This window comes from Artemia franciscana, chromosome 17 (assembly GCF_032884065.1).
Source record: "Artemia franciscana chromosome 17, ASM3288406v1, whole genome shotgun sequence".
NCBI classification, from domain to species: domain Eukaryota; kingdom Metazoa; phylum Arthropoda; class Branchiopoda; order Anostraca; family Artemiidae; genus Artemia; species Artemia franciscana.
In genome coordinates, this window is record NC_088879.1 from 24893442 (window position 1) to 24920144 (window position 26703).

General features: G+C 34.6%; 1 protein-coding gene across 3 annotated transcripts in view; it reads left to right on the forward strand.

Annotated features, from left to right (window-relative positions):
- Positions 1 to 5588: 5588 nt before the first annotated feature.
- LOC136038049 (lachesin-like) overlaps positions 5589 to 26703 on the forward strand; it is a 114175-nt gene continuing 93060 nt past the window's right edge. For 2 of the 3 annotated variants that reach the window (XM_065720998.1, XM_065721000.1), the window contains exons 1-2: positions 5589 to 5700; positions 20899 to 21011. In XM_065720998.1, coding sequence (XP_065577070.1) covers positions 5655 to 5700; positions 20899 to 21011 — 159 coding nt within the window. In that variant the 5' untranslated portion in view covers positions 5589 to 5654. Of the gene's footprint in view, positions 5701 to 17913; positions 18031 to 20898; positions 21012 to 26703 lie in introns of those variants that run through there. The other variant, XM_065720999.1, reaches the window with a different exon arrangement.

Genomic DNA, 26703 nt, shown 5'->3' on the forward strand with positions numbered 1-26703 from the left:
GTGCTGCCATCTATTGTTTCTACCCATTTCTGTTCGTGAATTCGGCTGAGTTTATCATTCGGTTTTTCGGACTTGGGATTGCGGTAGAGAAATGGCATCAGATGTGCCTAATAAAATGTAAAAGTTCTCTCATTGCTAAAGAAATTGGAGCTTATCCTTTGCTCCATTATAAGTGGTGACGTTAAAAAGTTGGCCTACGGCAAAAAAAAATCAACTTTTGAACTAAGACAGATATAATTTTTTTTCGACGGCAATCGATAGCTCTTCATGAGCTATCGATATCAAAGTATATGATATCATGAGCTATATCAAAGTATATGACATCCATTTTTTGGTACAAAATCTCCTTCATGAGGTATACCAGTTTGAAAATTTCAAGGGGTTGACAACTTCAGTAGTAAGGTATACACTGAAACGAAATCTAGACTGATACAAATTGTGAGACATATAGAGAACTTGTAGGCAACAGTCGGCTGTTAGGTAACAATCACCTTCGGCAATGAAGGGTTAACAACTTTCGCTAATTGGTGTGTCTATTATTTGTTTCCAGTGTATTTGATGGTAGAACCAATTTGGTTCCTGTGGTAAGACATGTAGGGGACTTGTAAGTAATAATCTGCTGTTAGGCTACAGTCAGCTTCAGCTATAAGGGGTTTGCAACTATGCTAGTTTGTGTACCCATTTATTTGTTTCCGGTGAACTTGGTGCCTATCACGGGAGAGGGACTTATAAGTAATATTCGTTTCATTTTTGGGCGAGAAACGGCTGTTAGCTCATAATCATCTTCGGCAATGAAGGGTTTGCCACTTTTTCTAGTTCGTGTAACTATTATTTGTTTCCGGTGTATTTGATGGTTAAACCAATTTGGTTCCAGTGGTAAGACATGCAGGGGACTTGTAAGTTATAATTGGCTGTTGGGCTACAATCACCTTCAGCGATGGGGGGCTTGCAACTTTCGCTAGTTGGTGTACCCATTTATTTGTTTCTGGTGAACTTGATGTCTATCATGGGAGAGGGACTTGTAAGTAAGAATCTGTTCACTTTGGGCTAGAAATCTGTGCAAATTGGTGCACATTGTATTTTATATCTTTAAATCTGACAGAATTAAGTGTTTACGCAACGGGTACAAACGGTAACGTAAAACAATGAGGTAGTTTCGTAATAATTAATAGAATGTCATCTATAGTATTTTGATCCTAGAAAATTACGGATAGCTTTATAATACCAACTAGATTATATAAGATGTTGTTCCGAGTTTTCATCCGTCGCGATGTCTACGATTGAAAAGGATAAAGTTGAACTGGCTGCAAAGTCAATTTAGTCCCTTCTTTCGATACTTTTGTATTGTTGTTTTTTCAGCGCTGAGGAATAGCCTTTAATCATGTGATTACTGATCGATAGCGAAGAAACAAAACCAAAGTGTTGCTGTCGCAACACTTTAGTCGGCGAAGCCGGACAAAGGTTGCCGCAACACTTCACGTTGCCCGGGCAACGTAGGTCTAGTTAACTTTGCATTAATATGCTTAAAGTGGTTTCGATAAGATTGGCGGAAGCTGGAAGGGATTTGGCTTACGACATTGTGCAAGAAAGTTTCACTTATTTAGTATATTTTTATGGCACTTGGTATTAACCAAGTGACATATAGCGATCGCAAATTCTATCTGTACGTCTATCGGTTTGTCGGTCTGTCGGTCCTGGTTTTGCTACTTTAGGCACTTTGAGGTAAGCTAGGACGATGAAATTTGGCAAGCGTATCAGGGCCCGGACCAGATTAAATTAGAAATAGTCGTTTTCCCGATTTGACCATCTGGGGGGGAGTGGGAGGGGGTTTATTTTGGAAAAAATAGAAAAAATGAATTATTTTTAACTTAGGACTGGGTGATGGGATCTTAATGAAACTTCATGTTTGGAATGATATCGTATCTCAGAGCTCTTACTTTAGATTCCGACCAGATCTGATACCCTTAGGGGAGTTGGAGGGGAAACCTAAACTCTTGGGAAACGCTTAGAGTGGAGGGATCAGGATGAAACTTCATGGGCAAAATTAGCAGAAGTCCTAGATACTTGATTGGTATAACTGGAACCAATCTGATCTGTTTGGGGGGTTGGAGGGGGGGTTAATTCTGAAAAATAGAAAAAATGAGGTATTTTTAACTTACGAAGGAGTGATCGGATCTTCATGAAATTTAAATTTTGGAAGGATATCGTATCTCAGAGCTCTTATTTTAAATCCTGACCAGACCCGGTGACATTGGGGGGAGTTGGGGAGGGGGGGACCTAGAATCTTGGAAAACGCTTAGAGTGGAGGGATCGGGATGAAACTTGGTGGGGAAAATAAGCACAAGTCCTAGATATGTGATTGACATAACCAGAAGGGATTCGCTCTCTTTGGGGGAGTTGGGGGGGGGCCTGGGGTCATTCGGAAAAAATAGAAAAAATGAGGTATTTTTAACTTACGAAGGAGTGATCATATCTTAATGAAATTTTATATTTAAAAGGACCTCGGACCTTGATACGTGATTGATATAATTGGAATGGATCCGATCTATTGGAGGGGGGGAGGGATTAATTCTGTAAAATTAGAAAAAATGCCGTATTTTTAACTTACGAAGGAGTGATCGGATCTTCATGAAACATCATATTTAGAAGGACCTTGTAACTTAGATCTCTTATTTTAAATCTCAACTGGATCCAGCGTCATTGGAGGGGCAGTTGGGGGGGCAGCGGAAATCATGAAAAAATACTTAAAGCGGAGTGATCAGGATGAAAATGGATGGGAAGAATAAAAACAAGTCTAAGATACGTGACTGACATAACCGGACCAGATTCGCTCTCTTTGGTGGAGTTGGGGGGTTGGGGGTAATTCGGAAAAATGAGGTATTTGTAGCTAACGAACGGGTGACCAGATCTTAATGAAATTTGATATTTAGAAGGATCTTGTGCTTTAAATCTATTATTTTAAATTCTGACCAGATCCTGTGACATTGGGGGGGAGTTGAAGGGGGAAACCGGAATTCTTAGAAAACGTGAAAATTGGGGTATTTTTATCTTAAGAATAGGTGATCGGATATTAATGAAACTTGATATATAGAAGGATCTTATGTCTCAGATGCTCCATTTTTGACTCCAATAGGATCTAGGGACATAGGGGGTTGGAGGAGGAAACAGAAGTCTTGGAAAACGCTTATAGTGGAGAGATCGGGATGAAACTTGATGGGAAGAATAAGCACAAATTCTAGATACGTTATTGACATAATTGGAACGGATCCGTTCTCTTTGGAGGAGCTGAGGGGATGTGTGTGTTAATTTGGAAGAATTAGAAAAATTGAGGTATTTTTAACTTAAGAACGGGTGACCGGATCTTAATGAAATGTGATATTTAGAAGGAATTGATGTCTCAGAGCTCTTATTTTAAATCCCTACCAGGTCTATTCACATTGGGGGGGGGGGGGGGTTGGTAGGGGAAATCGGAAATCTTGGAAAACTCTTAGAGTTGAGGAATCGGGATGAAGCTTGGTGGATAGAATAAGCAAATGTAGTAGATACGTGATTGCCGTAACCGTACTGGATTCGCTCTCTTTGGGGGAGTTGGGGGAGGGGATCAGTGCTTTGGCGAGTTTGGTGCTTCTGGACGTGTTAAGACGATGAAAATTGGTAGGAGTGTCAGGGAGCGTCATAAATTGACTTGATGAATTGGTTTTCCCAGATTCGACCATCTGGGAGGCTAAAGGGAGAGGAAAAATTAGAAAAAACGAGGTATTTATAGCTTACGAGTGGGCGATCAGATCTTAATCAATTTTGATATTTAGAAGGACATCTTGACACAGAGCTCTTATTTTAAATCCCGACCGGCATTAAGCCTCTGATTTTCCTTTTAAATCAATCTATTGGTTCTTAGAATTTTTTTAGAGCTCATACCATATGAGCTCTTGGCTCTTAGCTCTTCTTGCCTCGTCACAAGTGCCATATGAGCTCTTAGCTCTTGTTTATTTTGGTAATGAAGTGAATATGAATTAATTTATTTATAAATGCAAGAATAAAAACCTAATACAAATAGAATGCGAGAAACCTAATACAAATAGAATACAAAACCTAATACAAAAATAGAATACAATAAAGATACAAACCTAATACAAAAATACAAAGCGTACTTGGATAAGAATTGTTTCCAGAGAGAATCAAATCTGATTTTTGGAGGCAGCGTCGAATCTGGGGAAAAGGTAGATGCACCGGGTTTGAACCCAACGTCCCCTTCCCAAAAAATGAAAAACAATTTCTCGATCTATCCAAAACTGACTAAATGCATAAAAATAAATATTTGATATGTTTTGTAAATTTTCTTTTTCTTTTATAACGTCCCACTCCAGAACAAAATCGATACGTCCTTTTTGTGATGTACCAGAATTTTCAGGAGAATCCTCGGTAATTTTTTTTTTGGAAAACTTGAGGTTTTAGTCATTACCGCAAAAGTTCTGGGACAGTTAAAGAACAGCTGCTGGCAATCATTATCGGAACTATTGAAGCACAAGAGACTGTCTTGTACCGTGCACTCAGCCATCAATCCTTGACCAATACCCTCCCTACGGCTTGCGTCCCAGCACTGGGACTTTTATGCCAGAGCTAAATTTAAGGGGTCATTAATCTACCTGCGGCTGAGTCCTTACTTTTGCTCAACGTAAGGAGGTGGTGAGGATGCCTTAATCCTTACTTTTGGTTTTTAGAGGAATTAAATGGTCTGATAAAGGGATTTATCCGGTTTGGAATAGAAGGGAGGAATGGGCAAAAATAATATTAAGTGTTTGAAGTTTTGTTGGGATTAAAAAAGTTGGATAATTTTGTGGGTGTAGATATGATACATAGGGACCATTTTTGATAATCTATTTGTAGTTTAATTGAAGGGCAGGGACGGATCTAGAGCAAAATCTTGAGGGAGGCCCAATGTAGCAAAGGTGCCAATAATTGACCAAATTGACAAATTTATTCTAAAAAAAGAGTGAAAAAAGGCTAAAAAAAACAGGAAAAGAGGGTACCTTAAAAATCTTGAGGGGTGGGATCCTAGATCTGCCAGTGTTTAAGGGTGTAATTTATTTATTTATTTGTATCGTACTATTTTCTTGCAGAAACCATGGCCCATTGAGGATTTTAGTGTTAATAAATGTCCTATTATATCATATAATATAATATTTTAAATGTGATCCTTTCGATAAAAGTAAAGTTGTTTGCACTCATTAAAATTAGGTGCTGATTTTGCTCATCGATATCACTCTGTACAGTTATTTGTTTTTACTTGATTTAGTTCTCAACACACACACTTAAAACATTTTTTCCTTTGGCTTAAAATTCGTCACCCACGTTTTTGATAATCTGTAGTAGCTATTCAATATGACAAATACACTAATTGTATTCAATATGAATACACTAATTTTCACCAAAAATTGGGAACAACTCTTTTTTCACTTCTTTAGATCCCGCCTCAGGCAAAGACTACGCAAGGACCTTGTCCACGATTGGCTGAATTAGAAAATATGCTCAAAAGCTCAGAAAAGAGAAAGTCAAAGAAAGTAGCCAAAATCAAACCCTTAGTTTCTTGCAAAAATAGTTAGTGAAAAGTCGCAGAATGTTAGGATGAACCGGTCTGACTAAGCAACCTCAAAATGGACAAGATCGTATTTCTATTCTTTGTGGTGTTAGATATTACAAGTAAGTTTGGCCGCCTATTGAACTTGAGGAATTATCTTCATGTGGGGTTGTATTTTCAAGAAAACTAATGGACTTTTTTGCTTCTTATCTTCTTTTCAGCTGTCAATTCACCAGACCCTAGCAGTCTAGGCCACTAGCCAAAAGCAGCACCCCATCAGCAACCTACACTCACTTGCTAGATCTACACGGGTGACAGTTTGGGTGTGAATCTAGGGGGCAGATGCCCCTAGATTTTGAAATATACTTTTTTGTGTTTGCATAGAAAAATTTTAAAAAAATACACCCCCACATTTATATTTTGATAAACAATTTTTTTGCTGTATCCTCCATAAAAGTAGTTTGAAAAAAAATCCTTGCCCCTCCACTCTATATTACCATGAATAGGCACCTCTGCAGGTTTGACTAATTACTGATGTACTACGAATATTGTTCTGGCAGCTTTCTGCTGGTAAGGTAGAAAGCTATTAACAAAAAGAGAAACGGCTTCATCTTTCAGTTTGCGTAAATTGCAAAGGATATCAGTATAGGATCATTATCTTAAAATTTAGCCATGGGACCCGACTACACCCAACATTAGCCTCAAGGGAGAAAGTTAAAATAAGTGAAAGAGATATATCTGCAGACAGAACCTTGAGAATCCCTAATCTTGTAACAGGACATATAAGACATATACACAGATATAGAATTAGAAGGATTTGAATTGGAAAAGATAGAATTTAACTTTTATAATTATGTTATTTATTTTAGAAGGAAAAGTTAAATATCTATAAATAATAAATTCTGGGATTATTACCAATTTCTGGTTCAGGTTTTAGCTTAAAGTTAAATTTCAGATTTATGAAGGAATGACAAGCAAGATTTCAAATGGGGCAGACTAACATGCTCCTTCTCGTATTAAACTAATAATGTTAATGCTAATGAATCGGGATTTAACCCTTTAACTAGTATTTAAAATTGTAAATATTAAATAATTGACAGGAATACATGAGACTTGTATTCTAACGCGTGAAAAGTATTAGTAAAACAAAACCCATAAAACACTATTAAGCCCGAACCGCACTTGATGTTTTTTCCGAACATTTCTCTTTTACTGAGCGTTTTTTTAGCGGTGTATAAGATAGTATTGCAATTTATACATAGGGTGGTAAAAACAAACAAAAAAAAAGCTCCGTCAAACAAACACCGTCGGCAGTGATGCTGCTGTCCTTTAGCTCTACAGTAAACGGACAGCACAATAAATGTTGCTTTAATTTAAAGCCTTCGCTGAGATGGTGGCCCATTGACCTAAATACATGCTTTCACAATTGGCGTTTTTTGCCGCTGATGATTGCTGATGAGAGAGTGTATTTGCAGAGTATATCATAAATAAAAAAAAAGACACGGCATTATTATCCTATCATTATTATCCTCCACATATCTCTGATCGACTAAGGTTCTGTCTGTAGAAATTTTACAGCCCGATGTGCAAGCACTACAGTAGCAACGACAAAAAATACGCTCTCTAAAAAAGGAACACTCAGTAAGAAACGCCAAATCTGTTACGGGGTTTATTTTAAGGATTGAAATGTTTCCTGTATTTATTTAAGTGAGTTTATTAACGAATAAATAAAAAAACAAGTTTTTTTTTTAACTGAAAGTAAGGAGCGACATTAAAACTTAAAACGAACAGAAATTACTCTGTGTATGAAAGGGGCTGTTCCTCCCTCACCACCCCGCTCTTTACGCTAAAGTTTTACTCTTTCTCTCAATTCTACTTTATTAAACAGTAAATAACTTTAGTGTAAAGAGCGGGACGTTGAGAGAGGAACAGCCCCTTTCATACACAGAATAATTTCTGTTCGTTTTAATTTTAATGTCGCTCCTTACTTTCAGTTAAAAAAACTTGTTTTTTTTATTTAATTTCTGAACGTTTTTGAATTAATGCATGTTTTTATTTTGGCTCTCCGCAAATGAATAATTAAAACGAAATTTGCGTATTAATTTTTTTTGCTAAATGGTTTTCTCTTAGTTTTAATCAGACGACTTTGAGAAAAATGGTGGGAGAGGAGGCCTAGTTGCCCACTAATTTTTTGGTTACTTAAAAACTAGAATTTTTAATTTTTAACGAACGTTCTTATTAGTAAAACATATGCATAACTTACACATTAACTTACATAACAAACTTCTATATTCGTAAATTTTTATTATGTATACCAGGGGCTGGCACGTACGCGGGGGGGGGCCTTCGGCCCCCCCCGAAATTTTGTGAAATGTTTAATTTCCCCGTGGTTTCTTGGGATTTCTGGCAAAAGTAGGACATTTAGTAAGAATCTAAATACATGTGTGAAGCGTTTTTTGGGGATTTTACAGCATGCAAATATCCGGTCAATTCACTGCCCAATTATTAACCCATTTTCTGTCTAACTTTTTACCCTATTTGAAGTAATTAGCAATTGTGCTGTTATTTTTTTTGTAAAGAGAGTTTGCTTTCCACAGCAAAATAGAATTATCCTTGATATTAGGGTGTTTATCCCCCTTTTTTAGGATAAAGTACAACTTTTAATGGATCAATTTTGGAAACTCTCATTTCTAATTAAATTCAACGTTTTTGCAATGGAAGAACTAACCCCCACAGCACCCATATTGCACCGTTAACCCTAAAATTTCCCTTTCAGTGGGATATAATAGATTAATCACTGGTTCTAAATCGCTATGAACATATCCCGAGCCTAAAACGTACTTTTGAGGCTTCAGTCTTCTTCCCCCCATCCGCTACAATGCTAGAGATAAAAGTTTATCTGTATTTTCCGATATACTTGCTTTTTGCATTACTAAATAAAAAAAGTGCTACTTTATATCTGCTGTTTCGAAGGGTTTGGACCCCCGAAAAAAATTCCTGCGTACGTGTCTGATGAGGCGGTTTGTCCCCTCGTTAATACCTTACTCTTTACACTAAAGCTTTAATTTTGCCCCAATTCTTTGAGATTGACCCCTGAATCGCAAAGGCTGTAGAATAAATAGTTGAAATTACTAAAAATATTTTAGCGTAAAGAGCGAGCTATTTAGGAAGAGATGGACCCCCCATATGCGTAATAATCTCTGTTCGTCTTAAGTTTTAATGCTGGTCCTTACTTTCAGTTGAAAAAACTTCTTCATATTTATTTTTTCATTGTTTTTAAAAAATAATGCTAGAAAATCCTGCGCCCCCTTCATATAATTTCTCTTCTCCCATGAAAAATTCCTCCAAGGGAAGATCCTCCCATGTAGACCCTTCCCCTCAACCCCCCAGCCAAAAATCATCCTGAAAAGGTCTGTACACTTCCAAATAATCATTACTGTATGTAAACGCTGTTCAAAGTTTGTAACTTGCAGTCCCTCTCCTGGGGACTGTGGGGGAGTAATTTAGCCCTAAAGACATAGTTATTACGTTTTTGGACTATTCTGAACAAAATGGCTATCTCAAAATTTTGATCCGTTGACTTTGGAAAAAAATGAGCGTGGGAGGGGGCCTAGGTGCCCTCCAATTTTTTGGTCACTTAAAAAGGGCACTAGAACTTTTAAATTGGGTTAGAATGAGTCCTCTCGTGACATTCTAGGACAACTTGGTCAATAAGATCACCCCTGGGGAAAAAACAAACAAACAAATAAACAAACAAATAGACACGCACCCGTGATCGGTCTTCTGGCAAAAAATACTAAGTTCCACATTTTTGTAGATAAGAGCTTGAAACTTCTACGGTAGGGTTCTCTAATACGCTGAATGCGACGGTGTCATTTTCGTTAAGATCGTATGACTTTTAGGGGCTGTTTCCCCCAAGGAAATTTTTCAAAACAAGGAATATTTTCTTAGACTCGTAACTTTTGATGAGTAATACTAAATTTGATGAAACTTATATATTTAAAATTAGCATAAAAATTCGATTCTTTTGATATATCTGTTGATATCAAAATTCCGTTTTTTTAGAGTTTTGTTTACTGTTGAGCCGGGTCGCTCCTTACAACAGTTCGTTACCACGAACTATTTGATTCCTACGACTCTCTCCACTGGAATTTGGTTTATATCTCAAGTTCTAGTCTAGCTGTGATGTTTTAAAAGCAATAAGGTTTTTGTTTTTTAATATATAAATTTATTTTACCTTTCTCGGTAAAACTGAGAAAATTCTTGGTGATAATTTTATTACAGATAAAAATATTACCTCTTCTTTTCTCTCTCTCTCTCTCTTTCTCCTTTCTTTTCTCGCTCACTCGCCCTTTTAAGCTTGAATACAATTTTCGGTTGGTGACAAAAATATATTCATAGGAGTATTAGAAAGAATTGTCTCGATTTGAAAACTAAACTCTATATTTACTACCAACCTCTCAATACTTCGCACTGAGTCAACTCAGGCAAGGGAGCTCAAAGTTTAAATTAAGATATATATATATACAGCAGCAACACATTTTGCTTGGTTGGCTATCATCCAACATGCACATATTCTACACATGCGCTAAAATTGCATAGTAACAAGCCTACAAATCCAAGTTTTGAAATGCTTAAAATATTTTAGAAGCATTTAGATGAGAAATCATATTTGACTTGATAAAGAGCGGAAATGAAATTTTACGAGAAAAAACGAAGCAACAGCCGTTATTGGATAAATACTGGATGAGTTTTAGTAATTCACCAGGCTGTCAGCTATAATAGATAAATCTTCCCTTCTGCTCTTCTAATTAGCTTTTATTTTTTAGGATTAAGTTCAGTTCCCTAACCAAAAAAGTATAAGTTGACTATTTACCGAATTTCATTTTCCCTTTCAGCAATGTTGGCAGAACATACTTAGAAATTAAACTTTTATGCCAGTCACGTAGCAAATATCCTGGTACATCTAACACCTGCTGCCAGAGTTTCAAAGAATTTGAATTGCTAATGACCTAGGATATCTCCCATGAAAAAAAGCTTATTGAAAAACGTAAGGTTTACTAAAAATAAAAATAAAAGGGGGACAGTTCCGACTCTCAACCGAGGCTACGTTGAGGAATTCTTTGTTAGAAAGCTAATTAAGCTTGTATGCTATTTTGTTGCGCAAAGAGAAGCGAAAAGTACTTTTGAAAAAAATATGTATTAAAATCTCAGTTATTAGACGGCTTACGGTATGGGTAAAGTCTCTATAATACATTTAAACGTCGTCTAAATAATAATTGCTTCACTTTTTAAGGTAATTCAATAGCTTAATTTTCCGCAAAGTAAAATTTACACGCAAAATTCATGAGAAAATGAGTCTTGAAATGATAATGCCTGAGCTCTAATATAAAGTGAAAAAGCAAACGGTTTTTTTTTTTAAATAAATGTGAAGAATTAAAGGAAGGTTTTTCTATTGTTTGTTCAGAAAATAAGCAAAAACAAGCTTTTTCAACTAACAATAAGAAGTATATTAAAACTTGAAACGAACAGGAATTATTCCTTATCTGATGGGTGTTGACATAAGAGCGTTATCTTTTGATATTTTGATTTTGAGCTAGATTTTAATTTTCAGGGAAGATATCTGATTTGCCGTAGTCTTGAGCCTTATAGTTTTAATTTCTAGATGTAGGCTAAATAGACTTAAGGCTGCAAGTTTTGAGCCGTAGAACATAAAGAAAAAGCAAGAAAACACAATTGTTGGCATTATTGGGCCTTTTTTAATGGAACCGCAGCATCCAAAAAATGTTGGGTGAACTATTTTTAATTTTTATTCCTTGCAATTTCAATTGAGGGTTCAAGTGCAACCTATACGAGTCCTTATTTTTGGTAATGAACTATCACTTGTATCCATCTTTTCGGCAGTTTTAATTCGTTATTGTTTTGTTGATCGCGAGTGTTGCTATGTTTGACATTTTTTTGAGGATATTGTGATTACTAACCGAAAGCGCGTAAACTGTTTGTCTGCATCACCTACCGTTTTTAAAATACCTGACTAGGATGTTTTATCCAACCTAATCCAACGAAAGGGTATTAACAAATACGTTTTTGTCGATACATTGAAAACTGATAAAGCAAAACAGGTTTGTAATGTGCATGTAAAACTGCATTAGAAAAAGTAAACATCAATCTGATGCTTAAAAAGTAGTAGGCTACTTTTAAGCCAGATATACTTTAAAATTGCATTCAGTCATAACTGGCCCTCCTACCCAGTTTGACATTTATACCAGTTACGAGTGTGTTACTTTTTAATATTTTCCTTTCAGTGCAAGGATTTTTGATGTACCCAGACTCGAAGTTTTCATTTGCTTTAAATAAAACAATTTAAGCTTTATTTGTTCCCATTAATTCCCAATTTTCGCATTCTTTTGTGAGGAGAAAAAGCCGCGTGCTTCAATTTAGAAGAGCAAACTCGTTTGGTCTCGATTAAATTGTTTATTGTTAGCATTCAAGGGGAAATCCTTGTTCAATAAACTCTATCCCAATTTTAGAGATTAAATTCAAAACAAGGTTTTGTTATATAGAATAAAAGAACGAGGGCCCTGATTTTGTGACTGTCAAGGGTGTTTTCGATGATTGTGATGCAAGGGGGGAGTTAGACCAGCAGCCCTTGTGAATTCACGTGCTTGCGTTGAGATAATGTGAGTGTTAAATAAAAATCCGCCAGTTTTCTATTAAAAAGCAAATTTGTATAATTAAAAAAATTGAATAGTCCTTTGAGAACATTTCCTTGGTTTCAACATTCATGGAAACACAAATTCAGAGGTTTCTATTGATATTTATAATAATGATGGTTTAAAAAAAATTGTCAATGAAGCGTGTTTGATTTTTGTTTATTATTATGATTTTTTTTTAATTGGTCGTAATTTAATTTTTCGAGTAGTACTCTTTTCAAATGTAAAGTTGACAATCTCGTGGTCTTGGATTATCACAGAAGGCTTATTGAAAAAGAAATCTAAATTCCAGATGCCACTTCTAAGTAAATAAAATACCACTCCATACCTAATTGCCGATTTCAGACATTGCCCTCCAACGAACAATAACTTTAAGCCAGATGGGGAGAAAATATAATCGACCTTATGTTTTTATGTGGCCAATAGACTTAGAATTATCGAAAGGCTATTTAAATAGGCTGGTTATGCTCACGGGTGTTTGGCAGGCCAAGATTTACGAATAGGCCCACTAGACCCAGGCGTAATGGTGCACAGTGCCAGGGACGAAATTTATTATTCCTGAGCAATTTTTTTTAACGAAACTAAACTGATGTGATTTATCTTCAAAATTCCAGGTGCACTCCACCGCCGTACAAATCACGATTCAGAAATCACGAAGCATACTAATGAGCTATTTAATTTTTTCTTCCCGGTGATCTTAAGCCTATGACTGTAGATGAATGCTTATAATTGGAATCCTTCCTAATACCTCCACCGATTTAATAGCTCCAATTTACAGATTTCTGATTCTCAAATTATTATCATAGGCGATATTATTTTGCGGTAAAATAAAAATTGTCATCATAAAGATTATCTCCTTAAGAAAAATTGATCTCCCCTCCTATGGTATGAATACAGAGCGGCAATAACACTTGGGCCTAGAAGCGTCAAAGCTATAGATCGGGTCCTGGGTTTTGGAATGATATTTCTTAAGTATATAGTCTATGAAGTCCACGAAAATGAACTGCTAGTGTAGACGGATCATTAAATTTTATATCATAAATATCATATGATATTAAATATCATAAAATTTTATGAGGGATATGGAAATCATTTTGTCATAGACTCTAGGATCTCAGATATCTGAATCTGATACAGCTATATGTTGGCTAAATATTCATTTTCCTAAATCAAGATTAAATTGCACCTCTTTTTGCTGGTGCATTTCCCCTTAAAAATTATACCGCTTTTTCTTATGCTATTTGATTTTAACAAGTAAATTTATTTTAAATGAATATTACATATTTGGATTCAGCAAAAGCAGAAGAATCTTTTGATATATAAATTGTTTTCAGGTTTTCATATTTAAGGCTTTTGGTCCAGATCGTCCATTATCATAATCGGTTTGCTTCTTCGTAGGTCTACTAATTGCCATTAAGATACTGACGTAAATATGTGGAGGTGTTGTATGTGGGAAGATACCAAAGGATTGAGCTGAAATAGTGTTGGTCAAAATAGTCTTAAGAAAAAATTGTAGATTTTTCGAGGATAATTCAAGATCAAAATGACATTTCGAAGGTCTATACCTTCGGAATGGGGCTTATAAAAAATCTAAGCATTGCTTTTAAGGAATCAAATAATGCATGTAAATAAAATTGTCTGTTTAGAATCGTCAGAGAATTCTGTAATTTTAGAGTCTAAATTTGCCTACATAGGTGTAAAATATCTATTCATTTTTTCTTTTACTGAATGCCCATTAACATGAACACAACGATCATTTTATTATTGTCCTAATTTTGAATATATAAGAATAGTAGGAATTCCTTTGATTTTCCGGTTCACCGAGCTATCTTTTCATCAATTTTAAGCATTAGTTAGGAGGTTCTCATGTTTCATTCCTTTTCATAAGAAATTCTAGAATCAATGCTCTCAAAAGAAGGTGAAAAATTACATCTGGGTGATCTAAGGAACCAGGAATACCAACCAAGCAGATCAATTGGGGCTTGCTATGTATTAGATTGACTAAGCTTCAAAAGAACTCTATCATACAAGATCAAACCATATACAGTTGAAAAACTAAGCAATATAGATGGTGTTAATCAAAAGGCAGTATCTGCTGAATTAAAAGTTTACCGGAGGAAGTAAAAGAGATAAAAGGGCCCCCTCAGCTAAAACGCTATATCTGGCAGAAGTTAAAACATTCTTTTAATAACTATAAAGCAATTTTATCTGTAAACCCTGTCGTGTCATACTGGGTAAGAAATTAGATAAAATCAGCTTAGAAAAAATTCATATAATTTCTACTTCTGAATATTCTGGCTAGAATTGTTTACCATTAAAGGCAGTGTAATCCGAGAGAACGCAATTATTCAGGGATAGAAATTAGAATGACTCAAGTCACTTATCTCGCCTAAGTATTACTAAATAAATCTAGTACTCGTGACACTCGCTTTTTAATTGACTGACTCAACATAAAATGACAATAATGAAGTTATCAGTCATGATCAAACAGATAATTCAAATCACAATAGTAAAACAAAAAAGAGTAACAAGTAAAAAAGTAAAACAAATGAGTAGAAAATGCCAGTGGATGGTCCAAAAGGATTCATATAATACTTAAATTATATATAAGTGATATGATATCATAACTGAATGATATATAATAATGTTATACACTTAAAGGATATATAAATACTTAAAAGTTTTATGCTCGATGTTTTTGCGAAGAGCAAGTAGACACCGTTTTCTATTATAATAGTTTTATGATATGATTTAACTACAGTTATTCTAACCTGGAAGCTTTTATTAGCTAAAAACTTTTGAAAGCTTTTTATTTTTTTTAGTCTTATAAAAAGTCTTTTCAGAGGATTTTCGCATCATTTTTGCAAAGGAATCTAGGAAATGCTGCATCATAAGCTGCTATTTTAATCAATACATTGCATAATGTGTAGACGGGGCTGTCAGTATTCCAACGAGCCCTTATTCAGTTGCTTATAGCGAATCTTTGCCTTGATATAAGTGATTTTTCCAGTTTTGACATGTTTGATTAAAATACTAAAATATCTTGAAGTATGTGATAAGCAGAAGTGTAATTTGTATGTATGAGTGTAAAAACGGTCAAAACCCGTTTGCTTTATGTCAAAGCTATTTTCGTTATTTATTAGAGAAAAATAAATCGGCAATTCGAATGCCGCTTTCATTTCAAAGGTTTGAGTAAGTATGGTATCTATAGCATAAAAAGGAAAAAAGTTTCATATCTTAGCTGTAATTTCTAGATACTCGATCCGTCCTGATCCTTTATTTCCTTTGTAATAGACACCTTTTTATAAAGTTTATATTATGTTATGATTTTTAAGCATGATTCAGCCAAGGTAATTCCAGCTTTACTTCTTTGATTATTATCTGGATAAAATTCTATCCAAAAGGTCTAAAACACCTTTTTTGTAAAAAAATCTAGACAATCCTACATCGTAGACTTTCTATTTTATCAATACATTACACTGGCCTGTAATAAACTTCTGCTATGATAGGCCCCCTCCCACGCTAATTATTTTCCCAAAGTCACTGGATCAAAATTCTGAGATAGCCATTTTATTCAGCGTAGTCAAAAAACCTTATAACTATGTCTGTTGGGACGACTGACTCCCCCACAGTCCCCGTGGGAGGGGCTACAAGTTACAAACTTTGACCAGTGCTTACATATAGTAATGGTTATTTGGAAGTGTACAGATGTTTTCAGGGGGACTTTTTGGATGGGGGAAGGGATTGAGAAGATGGGGATATGTTGGGGGAACTTTCCTTGGAGGAATTTATCATGGAGGAAGAAAATTTCCATGAAGGGAGCGCAGGATTTTCTAGTTTATTTAAAAAAAATGAAAAAATAAATATGAAAAAGTTTTTCAACTAAAAGTAAGGGGCAGCATTAAAAATTAAAACGAATAAAAATTATTACGTATATGATGGGCCCACCTCCTCCTAATATCCCGCTCTTTACGCTAAAGTATTTTTAGTAATTTCAACTATTTATTCTACGGCTTTTGTGATTCAGGGGTCAATCTTAAGAAATTGGGACAAAATTTAAGCTTTAGCGTAAAGAGCGAGGTACTGACGAGGGGGTAAACCCCCTCATATACCTAATAAAAACATGAGAATACAGAAGTTCGTTACGTAAGCTAATTTTTAAGTTACGTATATCTTTTACTAATAAATACATTCGTTAAAAATTAAAAGTTCTAGTTGCCTTTGTAAGTAACCAAAAAATCGGAGGGCAACTAGGCCTCCTCTCCCACTCCTTTTTTCTCAAAATCATTCGATCAAAACTGTGAGAAAGCCATTTAGCCAAAAATATAAATATAAAAATTTCGTTTCAATTATTCATCCGCGGAGAGCCAAAATCAAAACATGCATTGATTCAAAAACGTTCAGAAATTAAGTAATAAAAAAAACAAGTTTTTTTAACGGAAAGTAAGGAGCGACATTAAAACTTAAAACGAACAGAAATTACTTCGTATATGAAAGGGCCTGCTTCCTCATCAACGCCCCGCTCTTTACGCTAAAGTTTTTTACTGTTTTAAAAAATAGAGTTAAGAGAAAGAGTCAAACTTTAGCGTAAAGAGCGGAGCTGTGATGAGGAAGCAGCCCCTTTCATATACGAAGTGATTTCTGTTCGTTTTAAGTTTTAATGTCGCTCCTTACTTCCGTTAAAAAAACTTGCTTTTTTATTATTTATCACAAATAAGATTAGTCAGGTTCGGGAGCTATCTAAATCTAATTTTGATTGGTTTGGTTTTTTTTTTAGAGACTAGTCTTTGTCTACAGAAAATTTATAGGCCAATATTTATAGCCTACCTCTAACTGAAAAATTGCCACTCAAATTTGATTTGGGCTGAGTTCTTGCAGAATCTCCTAAATAAACAGCTCAAAAGCAATAAATGAAAGTAAACAAAAGATTTAATTGAATAAGGGTAAGGAAATTTTTTTTTCACAAAAAAGTTGATGTTATAGCTTCTTTGTTTTGGCTTATGACCAAACAATTATGTATTCAAATAAGACTGTCTGATGAACTTATATGTGCTGTTAATATTGGCACGACAAACTTTTATTAGGTATATGTGGACTTCGGCTGAGTTTTTTCTATTTAATTTGTCAAAAAATTACCTTATGCCCAACTTGTCAAGCTTTTCCTAAGTTCACGTTAACGACTTCGAGCATTTGATTTATTTATAATCAAATATGCAATTTGCTAATAAAAATCAAAGCTTCTATAGGCTTACTATTATTTAAGATATGGATTCTCTCTTTTGAAACAGTTGTTGCCGGGAGCTCGTTTTATACCACCTTCCCAACAACCACCTAAGAAGCTTTTTGATCTAATCTCCGGTTTCCCGGTAATTGGGTGTTAGAAAAGAGTCACTAGTGCTAGAAGATTTAATGAAGGGTTGCTTAGAAGTCGGCCTCATTGTCCGAAATCTGAAATAGGATGCTTTCATTTTGGTGTCACCGTACCAAGTAACGACTATGCTAACTGCGAAAGAAATGTGAGAACGATTAGGTGATCACTGTTCCAATGGATGCATGATAACCGTGGTCTTTTTTTTCAAATTCATGCTTCGGTTCAATTATAGTAGGTGCGTATTCCGCTTCAGTGAAACTTCAAAAGTGGTGCATATGTGATTAGGAAAAAGATTCCTGCTTGGGCTTAAAATGGATAAAAAGGGATATTTAGATGAACACCCTTAATTGGGGAATTTTTAATGTGTCGTAAGTAAAGCTGCGCCAATGGAAGTGACAATAAGGATAAGCCTGTTCTAGACGTTATACAAATTTTGAACATCCGGAAATAAAAAAACAAACAAACAACAAAACAAAAGAGATGCTTCTGTAGTACTAAAGTTCAAGACACCATTTTGTAGAAAAAATTGATCAAATTATTTTTTCCAAAAAAAAAAAAAAAAAAAAATAGCAATATTTAGCCTAAACGAGAAGACATAAATAAATCAATCCCATAACAAACAGAAAATATAAATAAATTATTAAGACAATCTTAGGGACAGCAGATATCTCAATGATTTAATATATATAAAGCTTAAAATCTTCTTAAATCAAAATGAATAATCAAAACACTTTAAACAAATGGAAATCAACACAAGTAACACAAGGGCTGTTGCCCCTAAAAGTTTTTAAAAGACTCATTTCGATATGTCGCAGTGGGGGAAGAAAAATCTGTTGAAGACTAATTGGTCGTTAGTAATACAGCAATACTGCGTTCACTATGACTTAGGCTGACAATTCAAGATTTCTTTTTTTTTCTTTTTTTTAAGATAAACACTATTTCATGATTTGTATCCTTAGAAAGATACAAATTAGAGACGGGCTGGGAGGTCATATTGTCCCCACCGGCTCAGCACAAAATTAGACATTATATGAATTATCAAAAATCTGCTCCTACTCGTCCCCCCTTAAAAACTTCTGGATGTTTTTTCGATTGGAATAGTAACCTTTTTTCTTACATGCTCTAACAGGTTTCCCCTTTCTTTGCTTCATAAACAAAAAGTTACTGTTATGATGCCTAAGGTGGTGTTCTTTTTAAGGCCAATTAGCGTTAAGACAGAACAGTTTCCTATTTTCAAGAATGAGGTGTAGTCAATTATAAAGCAGTTCTCTTTAGTAAGGAATAAATATGATGCCCTCAAAGCAATGTGGAAAATAGGAAATTCAAAGGCTCGCATCATATTCTGTTGCATTGTTGAAAAATACGTTAAAAAATAATGATTAAAGGAGAAAACTTAAGTCTTATTTAAAATTAGACTTTGACTCACATTTTTGAAAAGGACTATGTGTTTTCTGTAATGTCACTGTTTTTTGGCCATATTTATAAATCCTCCTCTCCAGAGCACGGAGCGTCCCAAAATTCCCTATATTTGAGTTTAATCGATATAAATTGCCTGGTTTCTGACGCAAACAGTTCTCCTTCTTTACCTGAAATTTTACGATCCGCAGAAAGTACTGTTATATTATTAATAATTCAAAGCAACGTCAAGATATCCAAAATAAATGTATGCATTAAGATAAATTATAAATTCAAAAGACTATAATATGAACTTTAAGAAGAAACATTTTTTGAACATCCATTAAAACTGATCTATTTTCCCCCTTCGCAAAAGATAAAATTTCGTTTTCTTCTGTGTGAGTTTTCATTAATTTTGTTTCACAAAAGTCATTCTATCATTTGAATCATTGGTCTTCGAAATACTTGCAATTGCCTTGTGACAGTTAGGCTATATTTAGTGATATTTAATCGTTTATTCTTTGTCTTCTTGAAGCAAAGATTTCGGCCTACTTTCAAATAATGAAAGGCATATTGGTCCTATACGAAGCATCCGTTGTAAAACGGATTATCACCGGAAATCACCAGAAACCAGAAAATCACCATAACTATGAGTGACTTGGTGACAGTTTCTGAGTCTAAAACCTTCCGAAGTTGTATCTTTGGCGTATTTAAAAAAAAGGAAAAAATAATCCCTACAAGGAAAAATTCCCTATCCTCTCTTTTGCACAAGTCAACTTTTGAAGCATCTTTTCAAAACCATAAATTAGCCTTGAAATATTCAAATTGGCATGAGAGAAGCTGCAGTATATTAGTCAGTAGTCTTAACATTTTTTGTTTTATGCAAAAATCTGTAATTGATGCAATGCCAGTCTCATGGATCTGATGTTTTAGTCCTCTTTACTGAAATTTTGATGATTTAATGACCTTTCGAAATAAAAATAGTGCTATAACCTTTTTAAGACAAAAATACCCTTCTCTTAAAATCAGAAGACCCCCTACCCTCATGTAGTATACTGACCACATCTCTGGTAGCAGTTGAAACTGATTGCACTAAGGCTTTGGCTTTGCTTGGCATACAAGATTGTTTACTTCGTCTATTCCTCCTTCATTAACTAAAATTTACATCAATTGCTGAAGATAGACTTACTTTTGCTGATAAGTTCTGATTTGCTCTTTTGATAAATCGGTGCTTATGCCTAACATTGTAATAAAATAAAATGAATTTCAACTAAACGTAAGGAACAACACTAAATTCCAAAACGAACAGAAAACTCTATTGCATATGAGGGGAGGCCATCCTCTCCTTGATCCCTCGCTAGTTACGTTAAAGTATTATAGTGCTTTAAAAAAGATTCGTATTCCAAATAAATGGCCTTTGTGTTTCAAGCGTCATTTTTAAAGAGCTGGGACAAAAAGTCAAATTTCAACGTAAAGAGCGAGGAATTGAGGAGGGGACAGTCCCTCTTTTAATTTTGTTCCTTTCTTTCAGTTGAAAGAAAAATTGTTTTTTTTTGTCTGATTTCTGATGTTTTTTCAAGTCTTGATGAAAATTCAGCCTCCGTAGGAAATTCCCCCACCCCTCCAAAAATTTCCTTTCCCAAAAATTTTTTTACCAGGAACAAATTTAGTGTTTAGGTCTTGTTACAACATTTGTTAGTTAAATCTTACGTGTTTCACGAACAGTTTTTGATAGACTTTGTCCACAGTTTCGGATAGGTGTCTACTTTTAACAGATTTAAAGCTTTTTATGGGTGAAATTTCGCAGAAGTCTCACGTCGTTCTGATATTGTTTATTGCAGGTACAACAAAGCCATTGGAGCCAGAATTTGAAGGGCCAATAGAAAATGTAACTGTTCCATTAGGAAGAGATGTGAAGCTCCCTTGTAGGGTGAAACACTTGGGATCCCATAAGGTAAGTTATTTATACCTTGCCTGAGAAGATGAGATATAATTCAGCGTATAGTTGAGCTTTTCAGCGTCCAATTAAAATCAACGATTAGTCTTGAATCTAATCTTAATGTAATGGGTAGACCGCTGACGCGTATCTGGCAGTGATTCTGTATTGCTTTGAAATGTGGTTATAGGGAAAAAGTGGTTCGATCTCACTTTCTAGGGCTGCAATGAAAGAATGCCTTGGTAATATTTTACAGATGAAGGATGATAAATTGTCCAAAATCGTGGTTTTCGGTCATCCACACTGGGCCCAAAAAAGAAGTCACTCACGACTCACGACCAGAATCGGACTATCTAGTCGTGAGTGATCTAATCACTCCCGACTAGAATCGGAGGGGGGAGTTATAAAGGATTCAAAGAGAATTGTAAAATCACGGAATTGAGTAAAGAGTTTAGTTTCAAACATATTGGCTTGAAGGAGGTGTTATTTAGCTATGAAGGCCACGAAAATGGCTCGTCGCGGTATCGCTGATGCACTTTCAGGAAAGATCTTTTGTTGCAATTATACAAAAAGCTCCTTCTACCAATCTATAATCTTGTGGAATAGCTTCCAGGAATTTTAATCTAAAACAGTTCGACTCGTTAAATTTCAAAATTCCTAAAGGTTATGGGCCTAAGACACTATTCCTTAAACTATGTTTAACTGCTATGTGCAGTTTGCGTAATAGTTGAAATCATGATTTTACATGTAAAAATGGAAGAGGGGAACTTCAACCATGAGCATTGCCTTGAATTTATGTTAAGACGACTAGAGGAGGCATAGGGAAGGGGAGGCAAGACTGCAAGGCAGTTCAACAAAGAAACAACGAAACATACGGAAATCAATGTTAACGTATCACATTTAGTTATCAAAAAGCTGGTTCGAACCTTGATCAACTGATAAAACATGGTCATTTTTAACTCGGCAACAACTACATATGTGTATTACTTTTCATGGATTTTGTTAAAAACTAGAGAAAAGATAACTCAAAAAGATCAAACATGCAGAGCATTGTACGGGACATGAAGAAGAAAAAACAAGGAGATGGTCACCAAGTTTTGATGATCCATGAATCTTGTGAAAGAAGGTAAATAAAACAAATTCCTTTCCTAGTTCTGTTGCACAATAAATTTTTTGTATAGCCATTCAAAGTACACATTTTCTTAGGACAGTTCAATTAATTCAGGCATAGTATAGGGAATAAAAAGATTTCCAGGGTGACGGGAGGTCCCAAGAGACATTTTGATCCTGACCTGAATATTAACAGATACTGCAATGGCTTGAAACCAATATGATTGCTTGTAAGAAAACTCGTTGAATACAATCTTCCCAGAACTCATATTGATGAGCCGAATTTCAATCCTTCACATTAAGTTAATTGTTTAGGTAGTTCTTGATTGTAAATTGACATTGAAGGGAGAAAATAGTAATTTTTCAGATGATTTTACATCGAAAATCAAAAAATATCATATCGTAAGAAATTACTGAATATCACAAAAGTGTCTAATATCATAATTTAATAGCTGTATTTTTCATATAACCTAGTAGTAGTATTGCAAGCTGACAAAACTCCTGTTCTTTATTTGTTTTTGTTTTCATTTCTTAGTAATTGTTCAGCTGAAAAATTTTTAAAGGTGAAATGGGAGCTGTAGTGCTATGATCTTTCTTGCGAATCTGTATTGTATTGTATCGGATTAATGACGCTTCTTGACTACTAAGGTCCCTGCGTCGGCCCTGCAGTGCATTCCTACAGCATGATTCGATCTCTGGGTCCCGTATAAAGGTCAAAAGGTCAAACCTCGTCTAAGGTCAAACCCACTGCGCCACCACCAATCTGATTAATTGGATCAAAGAACATTTGAAATCTGGAGTCTTCGATCTTTTCATTTTTTAAGACAAAAAAGGAGTTAGAATCCCAAATTTAAAGGTTTGTTACATGTTCCATAAAATCTTACACTCGCAGTAAGAGCTGGCATTTTATCTTATCCGAGGATTTTTGTGCCCTTATTAAGTTTAGAATAATTTTTACAATCATAGAATAATAAAAAATATTGTCTTCAAATTTAGATCCAGCAATTAGCAGGATACTTATTATTCGTTCCTTTTTCTAATTTTTAATATATCGTTTCGTGAGTTTGAATATAGAATCTTTCTCCCTTTCTCAATATTTATTTGAAAATAACTCTTTTTTACTCATCTAAAGATGAAAGATGCTCATATAGATGAATAAATGAATTATAAAACAAGCAAAAATTAAAATGTAAAATCAAGTAAAAGTTAGATTGGACATAAACCACTACAGACTGGAGAGAGCTCATACACCCCTCCTGTAAAGATTCCAAAAGTTATTGCCTTAAATGGATTATATTGAAAACTCTATGCATTTAGAACAGTGTTTCTTAATTTGTCAAAACATCAACGAAAAAAAAAAAAAACCATAATAATCGAGATGACTGGAAAGACCTACTGAAAATAAACCGAATTTCTTGAATACTACGCCATTAATTCCTGGAATATTCTGAAATACAAAATTCAAGATTTCATTCAACAGTATTTTTTGCTTTCAGTGTTTTAATTATTAAAAAATCTTCGCCGTTCCTGAGATATTACGATACACCATTTCAACCACCTTGATGAACATATCGTGTTCTAATTTGGCTCCTTATCTCCCTCAATATTTCCTCAAAGTCTTAACTTAAAGCATAGAGCAATTCTTGAGACAGTGTAGATACACCCTATCGACAACCTGAATGCCCACGGTGTCTTTTGATTTAGTTCGAAAACACCCCTGCATTTCCTGACAGTTTGAACTTCATACCTTTAGCCAGTTGTTAAGATCTCGAAGGTTATGCCTTTTTGACAAACTTTTATGCATATAGTATGTTCTGATTTATTTCATCATCCCTTGTACAATCACTGAAAGTTTCAACTCACTACTCTTAGCTGCTCCTGCAAAATTGTAAGTACACTCTTCTGACAATCTGGATGCATAAATGGTCTTTTGATCTAGTCCTATACACTCTTAACATTCCCTGGAACTTTCAACTTAAAATCCCTAGCCGTTCCTCATATATTGCACATATACCCTATTGACAAACTGGATGTAGATAGTATTATTTTGTTTAGTTCAACATCTCCCTCGTCATTCTCTGAGAAATTAAACTTAGCAAGCTTAGTCGTTCCTTAGATATTACACTAGCCCCCCGTCAATTTTGAAACATAGGTTTGAACAATTTTCAATTGATATTATTTACAGCCTTTACCCTAGGGTCTTAGGGGGCCAGGTTCCTCCCTTAAGTATATTTACTGAGCTTTTGAGTACTTTCAACAAAATGGCTATCTTGATATTTATATTGGATGTCTTTAGAGGCTACAGGGGGGGATAATTAACATAAAAGTAGAATGGAGGGGGCTGGTTGTTCTCTAATCACTTTCGAATAAAACATCTATATTTTGTCTTCCTTATATTCATTTCTTTGTTTTTGCTCACTTTCAAATCTTAAATATAGCACTAGTGTCAATTTCCAACTGAATGACCCCCCTACAATTTTTTCGTGACATTATCTTATGTAAGAAGCTGTTTTATAAAAACAAACAAACAAATAAACAAATCATTGAAGGTTTATGGATCTGTGTTATAGGCATTACTTGAGCATTATCCTCAGCTAATTTAAAATAAACTTTTGAAAGGGACTTTTCAAGAGACGCGAAGAAATAAAGTCATATAATAATAAAAACCTAAGCGAACAGAAACTGTTGTCGGTGAATAAATAACACCCAAAGTAAACAGAAAGCAAATAAAAAGCCAAATCAGGCTTAAGGTAAAAGCTGTTGCTGAAGATGATTAAACGATCTAGAACCAACAGAAATTAAAATGAATGGTTCAGCAAACCTGAAACGAACAGAAATTACAAAAAATAAGAGTTTCGTCACCGTCCAAATAATTTTCTAAGGACCAAATTTAGATTTTTGTTCTTTTCAGGTTTTATTTATTCACTTAGAGCATTTTTTTCAGTTTTAAGCTTGAATTATTATATGACGTCATATCTGCTCGTCTTGGATTTTACTTCGGCTTTCTACTTTTCTTTTGAACACCTGTTCGTTGTATCGACATAATTTTATTGCTGGTGAAATACAAGGGGAGTCTATAAAAGATTTTTACTGTTTTTCTGTTTGAACTTTGAAATATTGGATTGCAATGAATATTTTGTATTATTTGAATATTTGGTGCAATGAATATTTTGTATTATTTGAATATTTGGTCTAATTTTTGGATCACTAGCAGTTTTTGCGATAAACTTTTAATGATAGACTTGCACAAGATTTTTAATGAGTCCCAACGCCTATGCTGTTGACAACTTATAGTATGATTAAATAAAAAAAAACAAGTTTTTTTTAACTGAAAGTAAGGAGCGACATTATAACTTAAAACGAACAGAAATTACTCCATGTATGAAATGGGCTGTTCCCTCCTCAACGCCCCGCTCTTTACGCTGAAGTTTGACTCTTTCTCTCAATTCTACTTTATAAAACAGTAAATAATTTTAGCGTAAAGAGCAGGGTACTGAGGAGGGAACAGCCCCTTTCATACACGGAGTAATTCCTGTTTGTTCTAACTTTTAATGTCACTCCTTACTTTCAGTTAAAAAAAACTTTTTTTAAGTTTAATTTCTGAACGTTTTTGAATTAATGCACGTTTGATTTTGGCTCTCCGCAAATGAATAATTAAAACAAAATTTGCGTACTAATTTTTTTTGCTAAATGGCTTTCTATTAGTTTTGATCAGACGATTTTGAGAAAAAGGGTGGGGGAGAAGGCCTAGTTGCCCTCCAATTCTTCGGTTTCTTAAAAAGGCAACTAGAATTCTTAATTTTTAACGAACCTTTTTATTAGTAAAAAAATATGTAACTTACAAATTAAATTACTTAACGAACTTCTATACTCGTATATTTTTATTATGTATATGAGGGGGTTTGCCCCCTCGTAAATACCTCGCTCTTAACACTAAAGCTTTAATTTTGTCCCAAATCCTTAAGAATGACCCCTGAATCACACTGGCTGTAAAATAAATAGTTGAAATTACTAAAAATACTTTAGCGTAAAGAGCAAGGTATTTAGAAGGAGATGAACCCCTCATATGCGTAATAATATCTGTTCGTTTTAAGTTTTAATGCTGGTTCTTACTTTCAGTTGAAAAAACTTCTTCATTATTTATTATTTAAGAATTAACGACGCTTCTTGACTAATAAGGTCCCTGCGTCGGCCCTGCAGTGCATTCCTGCAGCGTGATTCGATCTCTGGGTCCCGTATTACCAAACTAAGGTCAAATCCACTACGCCACCACAGGACAAAAGCTTTTTCATGTTTATTTATTCATTATTTTTTTTAAAAATAATGCTAGAAAATCCTGCGCGCCCTTCATGGAATTTCTCTTCTACCATGACAAATTCCAATGGTGCCTATGATTTCTGAGAGAGAGAGAGCAATTTCTCGAAAATATAATTCTATGACAAAAATATAACAGTTCAGAATAGGGATGAAACCTTTTAATTGATAGTGAAACAAATATAAATTTTTTTAACTGGATATTTGGAACACATATATGTGTTCGAAATATCCAGTTAATTTGTTTTATATTTGTTTCACTGTCAATTAAAAGGTTTCACTCCTA